Raw genomic sequence first — 15,894 nt, 5'->3', positions numbered from 1 at the left:
CTGATATCCCAATGAGGTTCCTGATATCCCCATGAGGTTCTTGATGTCCCCATGATGTTCTTGATGTCCCCATGGTGTTCTTGATGTCCCCATGGTGTTCTCAGTGTCCCAATGATGTTCTTGATGTCTCCATGAGGTTCCTGATGTACCCATAAGGTTCCTGACATCCCCATGATGTTCTTGGTGTCCCACTGATGTTCTTGATGTCCCCATGAGGTTCTTGATGTCCTCATGATGTTCTTGATGTCCCCATGAGATTCTTGATGTCCCCATGAGGTTCCTGATGTCCCCATGATGTTCTTGGTGTCCCCATGAGGTTCTTGATGACCCCATAAGGTTCTTGATGTCCACATGGTGTTCCTGATGTCCCCATGAGGTTCCTGGTGTCCCCATAAGGTTCTTGGTGTCCCAGTGATGTTCTCGGTGTCCCCATGAGGTTCTTGATATCCCCATGGTGTTCTTGATGTCCCCATGAGGTTCTTGATGTCCCCATGAGGTTCTTGATGACCCCATAATGTTCTTGGTGTCCCCATGGTGTTCCTGATGTTCCCATAAGGTTCCTGATATCCCCATGGTGTTCTTGATGCCCCCATGAGGTTCCTGGTGTCCCCATGAGGTTCTTGATGTCCCCAGGAGGTTCTTGATGTCCCCATGAGATTCCTGATGTTCCCATAATGTTCCTGATGTCCCTATGAGGTTCTTGGTGTCCCCATGGTGTTCCTGGTGTCCCCATGATGTTCTTGATATCCCCATGATGTTCTTGATGTCCCCATGAGGTTCCTGATATCCCCATGAGGTTCTTGATGTCCCCATGATGTTCTTGATGTCCCCATGAGGTTCCTGATATCCCCATGAGGTTCCTGGTGTCCCCATGGTGTTCTTAATGTCCCCATGAGGTTCTTGATGTCCCCATAGTGTTCTTGATATCCCTATGGTGTTCTTGATATCCCCACGGTGTTCCTGATGTTCCCATAAGGTTCCTGATATCCCCATGGTGTTCTTGATGCCCCCATGAGGTTCCTGGTGTCCCCATGAGGTTCTTGAGGACCCCATAAGGTTCTTGGTGTCCCCATGGTGTTCTTGGTGTCCCTGTGGTGTTCCTGATGTCCCCATGGTGTTCTTGATGTCCCCATGAGGTTCTTGGTGTCCCCATGGTGTTCCTGGTGTCCCCATGAGGTTCTTGATAACCCCATGATGTTCTTGATATCCCCGTGGTGTTCTCGGTGTCCCAATGATGTTCTTGATGTCTCCATGAGGTTCCTGATGTCCCCATGGTGTTCCTGATGTACCCATAAGGTTCCTGACATCCCCATGATGTTCTTGGTGTCCCACTGATGTTCTTGATGTCCCCATGATGTTCTTGATGTCCCCATGATGTTCTTGATGACCCCATAAGGTTCTTGATGTCCACATGGTTTTCCTGATGACCCCATGAGGTTCCTGATGTCCCTATGAGGTTCTTGATGTCCCCATGTTGTTCCTGGCGTCCCCTTGGTGTTCCTGATGTTCCCATGGTGTTCTTGGTGTCCCCATGAGGTTTCTGATATCCACATGGTGTTCCTGGTGTCCCCATGAGGTTCCTGATGTCCCCATGGTGTTCTTGATGCGCCCATAAGTTTCTTGATGACCCCATAAGGTTCTTGGTGTCCCCATGAGGTTCTTGATGTCCCCATGAGGTTCTTTATATCCCCATGGTGTTCCTGATGTCCCCATGGTGTTCCTGATGTCCCCATGAGGTTCTTGATGACCCCATGGTGTTCTTGATATCCCCATGGTGTTCTTGATGTCCCCACGAGGTTCTTGATGTCCCCATGAGGTTCTCGATGTCTCCATGAGGTTCTTGATGTCCCCATAAGGTTCTTGATATCCCTATGATGTTCTTGGTGTCCCAGTGATGTTCCTGATGTCCCCATGAGGTTCTTGATATCCCTATGGTGTTCTTGATGTCCCCATGAGGTTATTGATATCCCGATGAGGTTCCTGATATCCCCATGGTGTTCTTGATGTCCCCATGAGGTTCTTGATGTCCCCATGGTGTTCTTGATGTCCCCAAGTTGTTCCTGGTGTCCCCCCATTGTTCCCCTATTCCCCCCATGGTCTCTTCCATCCCCCATTGGGTGCTGCTGTTCCACCCCAAGTCTTTGGCTGGGGGGGGTTCAATCAGTGGGGTGGGATGGGGGGTCCGGGGGGGGCTTCCCACCCCATAACCCACCCCCCCCCCTTATTATTGCAGCCATTGAGGACGAATACAGCGGCCCTAAACTGGAGGGGGGCAAAGTGACGCTGAGCTTCATGCAGGAGCTGATGCAGTGGTACAAAGACCAGAAGAAGCTGCACCGTAAATGCGCCTACCAGGTGACCCCCCCGGACCCCCCCCCATTTAAAACAACAACCCCCCTTATGGGTTGTCCCACCATGTTGTTCTATGTCCCCCCCCCCCAATTCCTTTTAGATCCTGGTGCAGGTGAAGGAGGTGTTGTCCAAATTGCCCACCTTGGTGGAGACCACGTTGAAGGAGGTGAGGACCCCCCCCCAAATTAATGACAGTGTGACCCCCCCCCCATTTAATGTCACCCATGGGTTAATGGGGGTCTTGTTGTGCCCCCCCCCATTGATGTCACCCATGGGTTAATGGGGGTCTTGTTGTGCCCCCCCCCATTTAATGTTTCCCATGTGTTAATGGGGGTCTTGTTGTGCCCCCCCCCATTGATGTCACCCATGGGTTAATGGGGGTCTTGTTGTGCCCCCCCCCATTTAATGTCACCCATGGGTTAATGGGGGTCTTGTTGTGCCCCCCCCCCATTGATGTCACCCATGGGTTAATGGGGGTCTTGTTGTGCCCCCCCCCCATTGATATCACCCATGAGTTAATGGGGGTCTTGTTGTGCCCCCCCCCCATTGATGTCACCCATGGGTTAATGGGGGTCTTGTTGTGCCCCCCCCCCATTGATATCACCCATGGGTTAATGGGGGTCTTGTTGTGCCCCCCCCCATTTAATGTCTCCCATGGGTTAATGGGGGTCTTGTTGTGCCCCCCCCCCATTTAATGTCACCCATGGGTTAATGGGGGTCTTGTTGTGCCCCCCCCCATTTAATGTCTCCCATGGGTTAATGGGGGTCTTGTTGTGCCCCCCCCATTGATGTCACCCATGGGTTAATGGGGGTCTTGTTGTGCCCCCCCCATTGATGTCACCCATGGGTTAATGGGGGTCTTGTTGTGCCCCCCCCCCATTGATGTCACCCATGTGTTAATGGGGGTCTTGTTGTACCCCCCCCCATTTAATGTCTCCCATGGGTTAATGGGGGTCTTGTTGTGCCCCCCCCCATTGATGTCACCCATGGGTTAATGGGGGTCTTGTTGTGCCCCCCCCCCATTGATATCACCCATGGGTTAATGGGGGTCTTGTTGTGCCCCCCCCCATTGATATCACCCATGTGTTAATGGGGGTCTTGTTGTGCCCCCCCCCCATTGATATCACCCATGGGTTAATGGGGGTCTTGTTGTGCCCCCCCCCATTTAATGTCACCCATGGGTTAATGGGGGTCTTGTTGTGCCCCCCCCCCATTGATGTCACCCATGGGTTAATGGGGGTCTTGTTGTGCCCCCCCCCCCATTGATGTCACCCATGGGTTAATGGGGGTCTTGTTGTGCCCCCCCCCATTGATGTCTCCCATGGGTTAATGGGGGTCTTGTTGTGCCCCCCCCATTGATGTCTCCCATGGGTTAATGGGGGTCTTGTTGTGCCCCCCCCATTGATATCACCCATGTGTTAATGGGGGTCTTGTTGTGCCCCCCCCATTGATATCACCCATGGGTTAATGGGGGTCTTGTTGTGCCCCCCCCCATTGATGTCACCCATGTGTTAATGGGGGTCTTGTTGTGCCCCCCCCCCCATTGATGTCTCCCATGGGTTAATGGGGGTCTTGTTGTGCCCCCCCCATTGATGTCTCCCATGGGTTAATGGGGGTCTTGTTGTGCCCCCCCCATTGATATCACCCATGGGTTAATGGGGGTCTTGTTGTGCCCCCCCCCCCATTGATGTCACCCATGTGTTAATGGGGGTCTTGTTGTGCCCCCCCCCATTGATGTCACCCATGTGTTAATGGGGGTCTTGTTGTGCCCCCCCCCATTGATATCACCCATGTGTTAATGGGGGTCTTGTTGTGCCCCCCCCCCCCATTGATATCACCCATGGGTTAATGGGGGTCTTGTTGTGCCCCCCCCCATTGATGTAACCCATGGGTTAATGGGGGTCTTGTTGTGCCCCCCCCCATTGATGTCACCCATGGGTTAATGGGGGTCTTGTTGTGCCCCCCCCCCCCATTGATGTCACCCATGGGTTAATGGGGGTCTTGTTGTGCCCCCCCCCATTGATGTCTCCCATGGGTTAATGGGGGTCTTGTTGTGCCCCCCCCATTGATGTCTCCCATGGGTTAATGGGGGTCTTGTTGTGCCCCCCCCATTGATATCACCCATGGGTTAATGGGGGTCTTGTTGTGCCCCCCCCCCATTGATGTCACCCATGGGTTAATGGGGGTCTTGTTGTGCCCCCCCCATTGATGTCACCCATGTGTTAATGGGGGTCTTGTTGTGCCCCCCCCCATTTAATGTCACCCATGGGTTAATGGGGGTCTTGTTGTGCCCCCCCCCCATTGATATCACCCATGTGTTAATGGGGGTCTTGTTGTGCCCCCCCCATTGATGTCACCCATGGGTTAATGGGGGTCTTGTTGTGCCCCCCCCCCCATTTAATATCTCCCATGTGTTAATGGGGGTCTTGTTGTGCCCCCCCATTGATGTCACCCATGGGTTAATGGGGGTCTTGTTGTGCCCCCCCCCATTGATGTCACCCATGTGTTAATGGGGGTCTTGTTGTGCCCCCCCCCCATTGATGTCACCCATGTGTTAATGGGGGTCTTGTTGTGCCCCCCCCCCATTGATATCACCCATGGGTTAATGGGGGTCTTGTTGTGCCCCCCCCCCATTGATGTCACCCATGGGTTAATGGGGGTCTTGTTGTGCCCCCCCCCATTGATGTCACACATGGGTTAATGGGGGTCTTGTTGTGCCCCCCCCACCATTGATATCACCCATGGGTTAATGGGGGTCTTCTTGTGCCCCCCCCCCATTGATGTCTCCCATGTGTTAATGGGGGTCTTCTTGTGCCCCCCCCCATTGATGTCACCCATGGGTTAATGGGGGTCTTGTTGTGCCCCCCCCATTGATATCACCCATGGGTTAATGGGGGTCTTGTTGTGCCCCCCCCATTGATATCACCCATGGGTTAATGGGGGTCTTGTTGTGCCCCCCCCCATTGATATCACCCATGGGTTAATGGGGGTCTTCTTGTGCCCCCCCCCCATTGATGTCTCCCATGTGTTAATGGGGGTCTTCTTGTGCCCCCCCCCATTGATGTCACCCATGGGTTAATGGGGGTCTTGTTGTGCCCCCCCCATTGATATCACCCATGGGTTAATGGGGGTCTTGTTGTGCCCCCCCCATTGATATCACCCATGGGTTAATGGGGGTCTTGTTGTGCCCCCCCCCATTGATATCACCCATGGGTTAATGGGGGTCTTGTTGTGCCCCCCCCCCATTTATTGTCTCCCATGGGTTAATGGGGGTCTTGTTGTGCCCCCCCCCATTTAATATCTCCCATGTGTTAATGGGGGTCTTGTTGTGCCCCCCCCATTGATATCACCCATGTGTTAATGGGGGTCTTGTTGTGCCCCCCCCATTTAATATCTCCCATGTGTTAATGGGGGTCTTGTTGTGCCCCCCCCCATTTAATATCTCCCATGTGTTAATGGGGGTCTTGTTGTGCCCCCCCCCATTTAATATCTCCCATGTGTTAATGGGGGTCTTGTTGTGCCCCCCCCCATTTAATATCTCCCATGTGTTAATGGGGGTCTTGTTGTGCCCCCCCCCATTTAATATCACCCATGTGTTAATGGGGGTCTTGTTGCCCCCCCACAGACAGAGATGGTGACTGTGTGCGGTGACACTCATGGTCAGTTCTACGACCTGCTCAACATCTTCGAGCTCAACGGGCTGCCCTCAGAGTCCAACCCTTATGTACCCTACAACGGGGGGGCAGTTATTGGGGTGACATTATTGGGGTGATAGTTATTGGGGTGTCATTATTGGGGTGGGGTGACATTGGGGTGACATTGTTGGGGTGACGTTGGGGTGACAGTTATTGGGGTGTCAATTGTTGGGGTGACATTATTGGGGTGACAGTTGGGGTGACAATGTTGGTGTGGGGTGTCATTATTGGGGTGACATTGTTGGGGTGACATTGTTGGGGTGACAGTGTTGGGGTGACAGTTATTGTTGGGGTGACATTGGGGTGACAGTTATTGGGGTGACAGTGTTGGGGTGACGTTGGGGTGACATTATTGGGATTACTATTATTGGGGTGACATTGGGGTGACAGTTCTTGTTGGGGTGACAGTGTTGGGGTGACAGTATTGGAGTGGGGTGGCATTGGGGTGGTGGTTCTTATTGGGGTGACATTGTTGGGGTGACATTGGGGTGACAGTTATTGGGGTGACATTGGGGTGACAGTTATTGGGGTGACATTGTTGGGGTGACATTGTTGGGGTGACATTGGGGTGACAGTTATTGTTGGGGTGACAGTTATTGGGGTGACATTAGGGTGACATTATTGGGGTGACAGTAATTGGGGTGTCACTATTGGGGTGACGTTGGGGTGACATTGTTGGGATGACAATATTGGGGTGACATTATTGGGATGACAGTTATTAGGGCGTCAGTTGTTGGGGTGACATTATTGGGGTGACATTGGGGTGACAGTGTTGGGGTGGGGTGACAGTTATTGGGGTGACATTGTTGGGGTGACATTGTTGGGGTGACATTGGGGTGACATTGTTGGGGTGACGTTGTTGGGGTGACATTATTGGGGTGACATTGGGGTGACAGTTATTGGGGTGATGTTGGGGTGACACTATTGGGGTGACAGTTATTGGGGTGTCATTATTGGGGTGACATTGTTGGGGTGACATTGTTGGGGTGACAGTGTTGGGGTGTCACTATTGGGGTGACAGTTAATGGGGTGACATTATTGGGGTGACATTATTGGGGTGACAGTTATTGGGGTGACATTATTGGGGTGACAGTTATTGTTGGGGTGACAATGTTGGGGTGACGTTGGGGTGACAATGTTGGGGTGGGGTGACATTGTTGGGGTGACGTTGTTGGGGTGTCATTATTGGGGTGTCATTATTGGGGTGACAGTGTTGGGGTGTCACTATTGGGGTGACATTATTGGGATTACTATTATTGGGGTGACATTAGGGTGACAGTTATTGGGGTGACATTGTTAGAGTGACATTGGGGTGACGGGGTGACATTGTTGGGCTGACGTTGGGGTGAAAGTTATTGGGGTGACATTGTTGGGGTGACATTGGTGTGACGTTGGGGTGAGGTGACATTGTTGGGGTGACAGTTCTTGTTGGGGTGACGGTATGGCAGTTGGGGTGACATTGTTGGGGTGCTGTTGTTGGGGTGACACTGGGGTGATGTTGGGGTGACAGCTGTTGGATTGGGGTGACATTGTTGGGTTGACAGTTCTTTTTGGGGTGTCATTGTTGGGGTGACATAGGGTTGTATATTCTTTTTTGGGGTGACATTGTTGGGTTGGGGTGACATTGTTGGGACAGTTGTCGGGGTGGGGTGATGGTTTTGGGGTGACATTGTTGGGGTGACAGTGTTGGAGTGGGGTGACATTGGGGTGATGTTGGGGTGACAGCTGTTGGATTGGGGTGACATTGTTGGGTTGACAGTTCTTCTTGGGGTGTCATTGTTGGGGTGACATAGGGTTGTATATTCTTTTTTGGGGTGACATTGTTGGGTTGACTGTTGGACTGGGGTGACAGCAACAGTTGGGGTGACATTGTTGGATTGGGGTGACATTGTTGGGACAGTTGTCGGGGTGGGGTGATATTGTTGGGGTGACAGTGTTGGAGTGGGGTGACATTGGGGTGACGTTGGGGTGGGGTGACACTGGGGTGACAGTTCTTGTTTGGGTGACAGTTGTTGGGGTGACGTTGGGGTGACAGCTCTTGGATTGGGGTGATGTTGGGGTGACAGCTCTTTTTGGGGTGATGTTGGGGTGACGTTGGGGTGGGGTGACATTGGGGTGATGGTGTTGGGGTGACATTATTGGGGTGACGTTGGGGTGTCAGTTATTGGGGTGTCATTATTGGGGTGAAATTGGGGTGACAGTTATTGGGGTGACAGTTATTGGGGTGACATTGTTGGGGTGACAATGTTGGGGTGACATTGGGGTGACAGTTATTGGGGTGACAGTTATTAGGATGTCAATTGTTGGGGTGACATTGTTAGGGTGACGTTGGGGTGACATTATTGGGGTGACATTGGGGTGAGAGTTATTTGGGTGACATTGTTGGGGTGACAGCTGTTGGATTGGGGTGACAGCTGTTGAGGTGACAGTTTTGGGGTGACACTATTGGGGGAACATGGAATGACGATGTTGGGGTGGGGTGACATTGGGGTGACAGTTCTTGTTGGGGTGACGGTATGGCAGTTGGGGTGACATTGTTGGGGTGCTGTTGTTGGGGTGACATTGGGGTGATGTTGGGGTGACAGCTGTTGGATTGGGGTGACATTGTTGGGTTGACAGTTCTTCTTGGGGTGTCATTGTTGGGGTGACATTGTTGGGGTGCTGTTGTTGGGGTGACATTGGGGTGATGTTGGGGTGACAGTGTTGGGGTGACATTGGGGTGATGTTGGGGTGACATTGGGGTGATGTTGGGGTGACAGCTGTTGGATTGGGGTGACGTTGTTGGGGTGACATTGGGGTGCTGTTGTTGGGGTGACATTGGGGTGGCATTGGGGTGACAGCTGTTGGGTTGGGGTGACATTGTTGGGGTGACATTGGGGTGCTGTTGTTGGGGTGACATTGGGGTGGCATTGGGGTGATGTTGGGGTGACATTGGGGTGATGTTGGGGTGACAGCTGTTGGATTGGGGTGACGTTGTTGGGGTGACATTGGGGTGCTGTTGTTGGGGTGGCATTGGGGTGCTGTTGTTGGGGTGACATTGGGGTGTCATTGGGGTGACAGCTGTTGGATTGGGGTGCTGTTGTTGGGGTGACATTGGGGTGACATTGGGGTGCTGTTGTTGGGGTGGCATTGGGGTGATGTTGGGGTGACAGCTGTTGGATTGGGGTGCTGTTGTTGGGGTGACATTGGGGTGACATTGGGGTGACATTGGGGTGCTGTTGTTGGGGTGACATTGGGGTGGCATTGGGGTGACAGCTGTTGGGTTGGGGTGACACTTTAGGGTCCGGGTGTCATTCCTTGTGGTGCCATTTTGGGGCCGTTGGGGCCATTTTTGGGGCTGGTTTTGGGGTCCTTTTCCTGAGCCGACCCTCAGATCTTCAATGGGGACTTTGTGGACCGCGGCTCCTTCTCGGTGGAAGTCATCCTGACGCTCTTTGGCTTCAAGCTGCTTTACCCCGACCACTTCCACCTCCTCAGGGGTAACTATGGGGTCCCCTCCCGTCCCCTGCCCCCAATATGGGTCCTGTCCCCCTGGCCCCACATCCCACTGCACTGTCCCTATGGCCCCATGGCCCCACATCCCACTGCACTGTCCCTATGGCCCCACATCCCACTGCACTGTCCCTATGGCCCCATAGCCCCACATCCCACTGCACTGTCCCTATGGCCCCATGGCCCCACATCCCACTGCACTGTCCCCATGGCCCCATAGCCCAGGATGGTGTCCCCATAGACCCATAGCCCACGGCAGTGTCCCCATGGCCCCAGTCTGGCCCCATAGCCCAGGATGCTGTCCCCATGGCCCCACATCCCACTGCTGTGTCCCTATGGCCCCACATCCCACTGCCGTGTCCCTATAGCCTCATAGCCCAGGATGGTGTCCCCGTGGCCCCACATATCTGGGCTGTGTCCCCATGGCCCCACAACACACTGCTGTGTCCCTATAGCCCCATAGCCCAGGATGGTGTCCCCCTGGCCCCATAGCCCAGGATGATGGCCCCATGGCCCCACATCCCACTGCTGTGTCCCTATAGCCCCACAGCCCACTGCCGTGTCCCTATAACCCCATAGCCCAGGATGGTGTCCCCATGGCCCCACATATCTGGGCTGTGTCCCCATGGCCCCATAGTCCCCAGCATAGTGCCCCCTACCCCTAGTCTGTGCAGCATCGCCATCCCCACATCCCACCCCCCAACCCCATCCATGCTGTGCCCCCACTGCCCCCAACCCAACCCCCCACTCACAGCACTCAGCATTCCCCCTCCCCCCCTCCATCCCCATCCTCTTGTCCCCCCAACCCCCTCCACCCTCCATCCCCTTCCTTTTGCCCCCCCACCCCACCCTCCATCCCCTTCCCATTGCCCACCCCCCAACCCCCTCCATTCTCCATCCTCTTCCCATTGCCCACCCCCCCAATTCCCTCCCTCCATCCCCTTCCCATTGCCCCCCATCCCCTTCCCTTTGTCCCCCCCCACCCTCCATCCCCATCCCGTTCCCACCCCCCCTCCATCCCCTTCCTTTTGCCCCCCCACCCCACCCTCCATCCCCTTCCCATTGTCAACCCCCTCCCAACCCCCTTCCACTCACCCCCCCGTCCCCATTGTCCCCCCCACCCCCATACCCCCACCCTCCATCCCCTTCCTTTTGCCCCCCCCAACATTCCATCCCCTTCCCATCCCCTCCCCCCAACCCACCCCCCTTCTCTTAACTCCCTCCACCTCCGTCCCCTTCCTTTTGCCCCCCCACCCCACCCTCCATCCCCTTCCCACTGTCAACCCCCTCCCACCCCCTCCTCCACTCACCCCTCCCATCCCCATTGTCCCCCCCCCTCCATCCCCTTCCTTTTGCCCCCCCCAACCTTCCATCCCCTTCCCACCCCCTCCCCCCCCAACCCCCTTCTCTTAACTCCCTCCACCTCCATCCCCTTCCTTTTGCCCCCCCCCAACCTTCTATCTCCTTCCCTCCCCCCCCAACCCCCCTCTCTTAACTCCCCACCCCCCCTCCATCCCCTTCCTTTTGCCCCCCCCCACCCTCCATCCCCTTCCCACTGTCAACCCCCTCCCACCCCCCCCTCCACTCACACCCCCTGTCCCCATTCCCACCCCCATACCCCCACCCTCCATCCCCTTCCTTTTGCCCCCCGCAACCTTCCATCCCCTTCCCACCCCCTCCCCCCAACCCACCCCCCTTCTCTTAACTCCCCCCCCTCCATCCCCTTCCCACCCCCTCCCCCCAACCCCCCCCCTCCCCCCAACCCACCCCCCTTCTTTTAACCCCCCCCGTCCCCGCAGGGAACCACGAGACGGACAACATGAACCAGATCTACGGCTTCGAGGGGGAGGTGAAGGCCAAGTACACGGCGCAGATGTTCGCGCTGTTCAGCGAGGTGTTCGAGTGGCTGCCGCTGGCGCAGTGCATCAACGGCAAAGTGCTGGTCAGCCCCTTCCTGTGCCCCCTTCCTCTTCCTGTGCCCCCTTCCTCTTCCTGTGCCCCCTTCCTCTTCCTGTGCCCCCTTCCTCTTCCTGTGCCCCTTCCTCTTACGGCTGTTCCCTTCCCATTCCGGGTGTCCCTTCCATTTCTGGGTGTCCCTTCCTGTTCTGGGTGTCCCTTCCCATTCTGGGTATCCCATCCTCTTCCCCCTTCCTGTTCTAGGTGTCCCTTCCTGTTCTGGTGTCCCCTTCCTGTTCCGGGTGTCTCTTCCTGTTCCAGGTGTCCCTTCCTGTTCTGGGTGTCCCTTCCCATTCCTACCCATGGGATACCATGGGTATCCCATCCTCTTCCCCCTCCCTGTTCCAGCTGTCCCTTCCTGTTCCCCCTTCCTCTTCTGGGTGTCCCCTTCCTGTTCCGAGTGTCCCCTTCCAGTTCTGGGTGTCTCTTTCTGTTCTGGGTGTCCCTTCCTGTTCTGGGTGTCCCTTCCTGTTCTTGGTGTCCCTTCCTTTTCTGGGTGTCCCTTCCCATTCTGGGTATCCCATCCTCTTCCCCCTTCCTGTTCCGGGTGCCCCTTCCTGTTCTAGATGTCCCCTTCCTGTTCTAGGTGTCCCCTCCCTGTTCCAGCTGTCTCTTCCTATTCTGGGTGTCCCCTTCCCATTCTAGGTGTCCCTTCCTGTTCTTGGTGTCCCTTCCTTTTCTGGGTGTCCCTTCCCATTCTGGGTATCCCATCCTCTTCCCCCTCCCTGTTCCAGCTGTCCCTTCCTGTTCCAGCTGTCCCTTCCTGTTCCAGCTGTCCCTTCCTGTTCCAGCTGTCCCTTCCTGTTCCCCCTTCCTCTTCTGGGTGTCCCCTTCCTGTTCCGAGTGTCCCCTTCCTGTTCCAGCTGTCCCTTCCTGTTCTGGGTGTCTCTTCCCGTTCCGGCTGTCTCTTCCTGTTCTGGGTGTCCCCTTCCTGTTCCGGGTGTCCCCTTCCTGTTCTAGGTGTCCCTTCCTGTTCCAGGTGTCCCTTCCTGTTCCAGGTGTCCCCTTCCTGTTCTGGGTGTCCCTTCCTGTTCTGGGTGTCCCCTTCCTGTTCTAGGTGTCCCTTCCTGTTCTGGGTGTCCCCTTCCAGTTCTGGGTGTCCCTTCCCGTTCCAGCTGTCCCTTCCTATTCTAGGTGTCCCTTCCTGTTCCAGGTGTCCCTTCCCGTTCCAGGTGTCCCTTCCTGTTCCAGGTGTCCCCCTTCCAGTTCTGGGTGTCTCTTCCTGTTCTGGGTGTCCCCTTCCAGTTCTGGGTGTCCCTTCCTGTTCTGGTGTCCCTTCTCGTTCTGGGTGTCCCTTCCCGTTCTGGGTGTCCCTTCCCGTTCCAGGTGTCCCTTCCTGTTCTGGGTGTCTCTTCCTGTTCTGGTGTCCCCTTCCAGTTCTGGGTGTCTCTTCCTGTTCTGGGTGTCCCTTCCTGTTCTGGGTGTCCCTTCCTGTTCTGGGTGTCCCTTCCTGTTCCAGGTGTCCCTTCCTGTTCTGGTGTCCCTTCCTGTTCTAGGTGTCTCTTCCTGTTCTAGGTGTCCCTTCCTGTTCTGGGTGTCCCTTCCTGTTCTGGTGTCCCTTCCTGTTCTAGGTGTCCCTTCCTGTTCTGGTGTCCCTTCCTGTTCTAGGTGTCTCTTCCTGTTCTAGGTGTCCCTTCCTGTTCTAGGTGTCCCTTCCTGTTCCAGGTGTCCCTTCCTGTTCCAGGTGTCCCTTCCTGTTCTAGGTGTCCCTTCCTGTTCCAGGTGTCCCTTCCTGTTCTAGGTGTCTCTTCCTGTTCTGGTGTCCCTTCCTGTTCCAGGTGTCCCTTCCTGTTCTGGGTGTCCCTTCCTGTTCTGGGTGTCTCTTCCTGTTCTGGGTGTCCCTTCCTGTTCCAGGTGTCCCTTCCTGTTCTGGGTGTCCCTTCCTGTTCCAGGTGTCCCTTCCTGTTCTGGGTGTCCCTTCCTTTTCTGGGTGTCCCTTCCTGTTCTGGGTGTCTCTTCCTGTTCTAGGTGTCCCTTCCTGTTCTGGGTGTCCCTTCCTGTTCTGGGTGCCCCCTTCCTGTTCTAGGTGTCCCTTCCTGTTCTAGGTGTCGCATTCATGTTCCGGCTGTCCCTTCCTATTCCAGATTTCCCATTCATGTTCTGGGTGTCCCTTCCCATTCTGGGTATCCCATCCTCTTCCCCCTCCCTGTTCTGGGTGCCCCCTTCCTGTTCTAGGTGTCCCTTCCTGTTCTAGGTGTCGCATTCATGTTCCGGCTGTCCCTTCCTATTCCAGATTTCCCATTCATGTTCTGGGTGTCCCTTCCCATTCTAGGTGTCCCATTCTCAGTGTCCCCTTCCTGTTCCGGGTTTCTCTTCCCATTCTGGGTGTCCCCATCCTGTTCCCCCCCCGTTCCCACACTCTGGGTTCCCATCACGTTCTGACTGGCCCCATTTGGTGTCCCCCCCCCCCCCCCATTATCCCCCATTATTATCCCCATTATCCCCCATTATTATCCCCATTATCCCCCATTATTATCCCCATTATCCCCCGTTATTATCCCCCATTATTATCCCCATTATCCCCCATTATTATCCCCATTATCCCCCATTATCCCCCCCCCAATGGCTCAGATCATGCACGGGGGTCTCTTCAGTGAGGACGGCGTCACCCTGGACGACATCAGGAAGATCGAGCGGAACCGGCAGCCCCCGGATTCAGGTGGGAGACCCCAAAAAACCCCCCGAGACCCCCCCCATCCCAACCCTTCCCCCCATCAAAACCCCCCTATCCCACCCCAAATCCCCCCCATCCCTCCCCAAACCCTCCTATCCCACCCCGAATCCCCCCCATCCCTCCCCAAACCCCCCTATCCCACCCCGAATCCCCCCCATCCCTCCCCAAACCCCCCTATCCCACCCCAAATCCCCCCATCCCTCCCCAAACCCCCCTATCCCACCCCAAATCCCCCCATCCCTCCCCAAACCCCCCTATCCCACCCCGAATCCCCCCATCCCTCCCCAAACCCCCCTATCCCACCCCAAACCCCCATATCCCACCCCAAATCCCCCCCATCCCTCCCCAAACCCCCATATCCCACCCCACATCCCCCCCATCCCTCCCCAAACCCCCCTATCCCACCCCACATCCCCCCCATCTCTCCCCAAACCCCCATATCCCACCCCAAATCCCCCCATCCCTCCCCAAACCCCCCCGTCCCACCCCAAATCCCCCCCATCCCTCCCCAAACCCCCCTATCCCACCCCAAATCCCCCCCATCCCACCCCAAATCCCCCCCATCCCTCCCCAAATCCCCCTATCCCACCCCAAATCCCTCCCCATCCCTCCCCAAACCCCCATATCCCACCCCAAATCCCCCCCATCCCACCCCAAACCCCCATATCCCACCCCAAATCCCCCCCATCCCTCCCCAAACCCCCCTATCCCACCCCAAATCCCCCCCATCCCACCCCAAACCCCCCTATCCCACCCCACATCCCCCCCATCCCTCCCCAAACCCCCATATCCCACCCCAAATCCCCCCCATCCCTCCCCAAACCCCCATATCCCACCCCACATCCCCCCCATCCCTCCCCAAACCCCCCTATCCCACCCCACATCCCCCCCATCTCTCCCCAAACCCCCCTATCCCACCCCAAATCCCCCCCATCCCTCCCCAAACCCCCATATCCCACCCCAAATCCCCCCCATCCCTCCCCAAACCCCCCTATCCCACCCCAAATCCCCCCCATCCCTCCCCAAACCCCCATATCCCACCCCACATCCCCCCCATCCCTCCCCAAACCCCCCTATCCCACCCCACATCCCCCCCATCTCTCCCCAAACCCCCCTATCCCACCCCAAATCCCCCCCATCCCTCCCCAAACCCCCATATCCCACCCCAAATCCCCCCCATCCCTCCCCAAACCCCCCTATCCCACCCCAAACCCCCATATCCCACCCCCTGCCCCCCCCCAAATCCCCCATATCTCCCCCAAAACCCCCAACCCTACCCTTCCCACCCCCAAACCCCCTCATTTCACCCCTCCCCCCACTCCATATCCCCCCTATCCCCCCCCTTCCCTCCCCCCAAATCCCCCTCCTACCCCTCCCAACCCCCCATCTCACCCTCACCCCCCCCAAATCCCCCCCATATCCCCCCCAAACCCCCGCATCCCATCCCCTTGCCCCCCCAAATCCTTCCCCATCCCTCCCTAAATCCCCCCTATCCCACCCCCTCCCCCTCCCAAATCCCCCCCATCCCCCCAAATTGCCCCATCCCACCCCCTCCACCCCCCAAACCTTCAACCCTACCCAGTCCCCCCCCAATCCCCCCTATCTCCCCCCAACCCCCCCCATCCCACCTCCTCCCCCCCCAAATCCCCCTAATCCCCCCCCAAACCTCCCTGTCCCTCCCCCTCCCCCCCAAATCCCCCCCATCCCACGCCTTCCTGCCCCCCA

General features: G+C 56.4%; 1 protein-coding gene across 14 annotated transcripts in view; it reads left to right on the top strand.

Annotated features, from left to right (window-relative positions):
• The window catches only part of PPP5C (protein phosphatase 5 catalytic subunit), a 48,900-nt gene that overhangs the window by 18,121 nt on the left and 14,885 nt on the right, over positions 1-15,894 (top strand). For all 14 annotated transcript variants that reach the window (XM_085534632.1, XM_085534640.1, XM_085534642.1 and 11 more), the window contains 6 exons: positions 2,234-2,355; positions 2,453-2,518; positions 5,978-6,076; positions 9,421-9,526; positions 11,339-11,481; positions 14,067-14,154. In XM_085534632.1, coding sequence (XP_085390758.1) covers positions 2,234-2,355; positions 2,453-2,518; positions 5,978-6,076; positions 9,421-9,526; positions 11,339-11,481; positions 14,067-14,154 — 624 coding nt within the window. The remainder of the gene's footprint in view (positions 1-2,233; positions 2,356-2,452; positions 2,519-5,977; positions 6,077-9,420; positions 9,527-11,338; positions 11,482-14,066; positions 14,155-15,894) is intronic.

This window comes from Coturnix japonica, unplaced genomic scaffold (genome assembly GCF_054131305.1).
Source record: "Coturnix japonica strain WE unplaced genomic scaffold, WE-NBRP24 Scf089, whole genome shotgun sequence".
NCBI lineage: Eukaryota > Metazoa > Chordata > Aves > Galliformes > Phasianidae > Coturnix > Coturnix japonica.
This window is presented reverse-complemented; position numbering and strand designations above follow the sequence as displayed.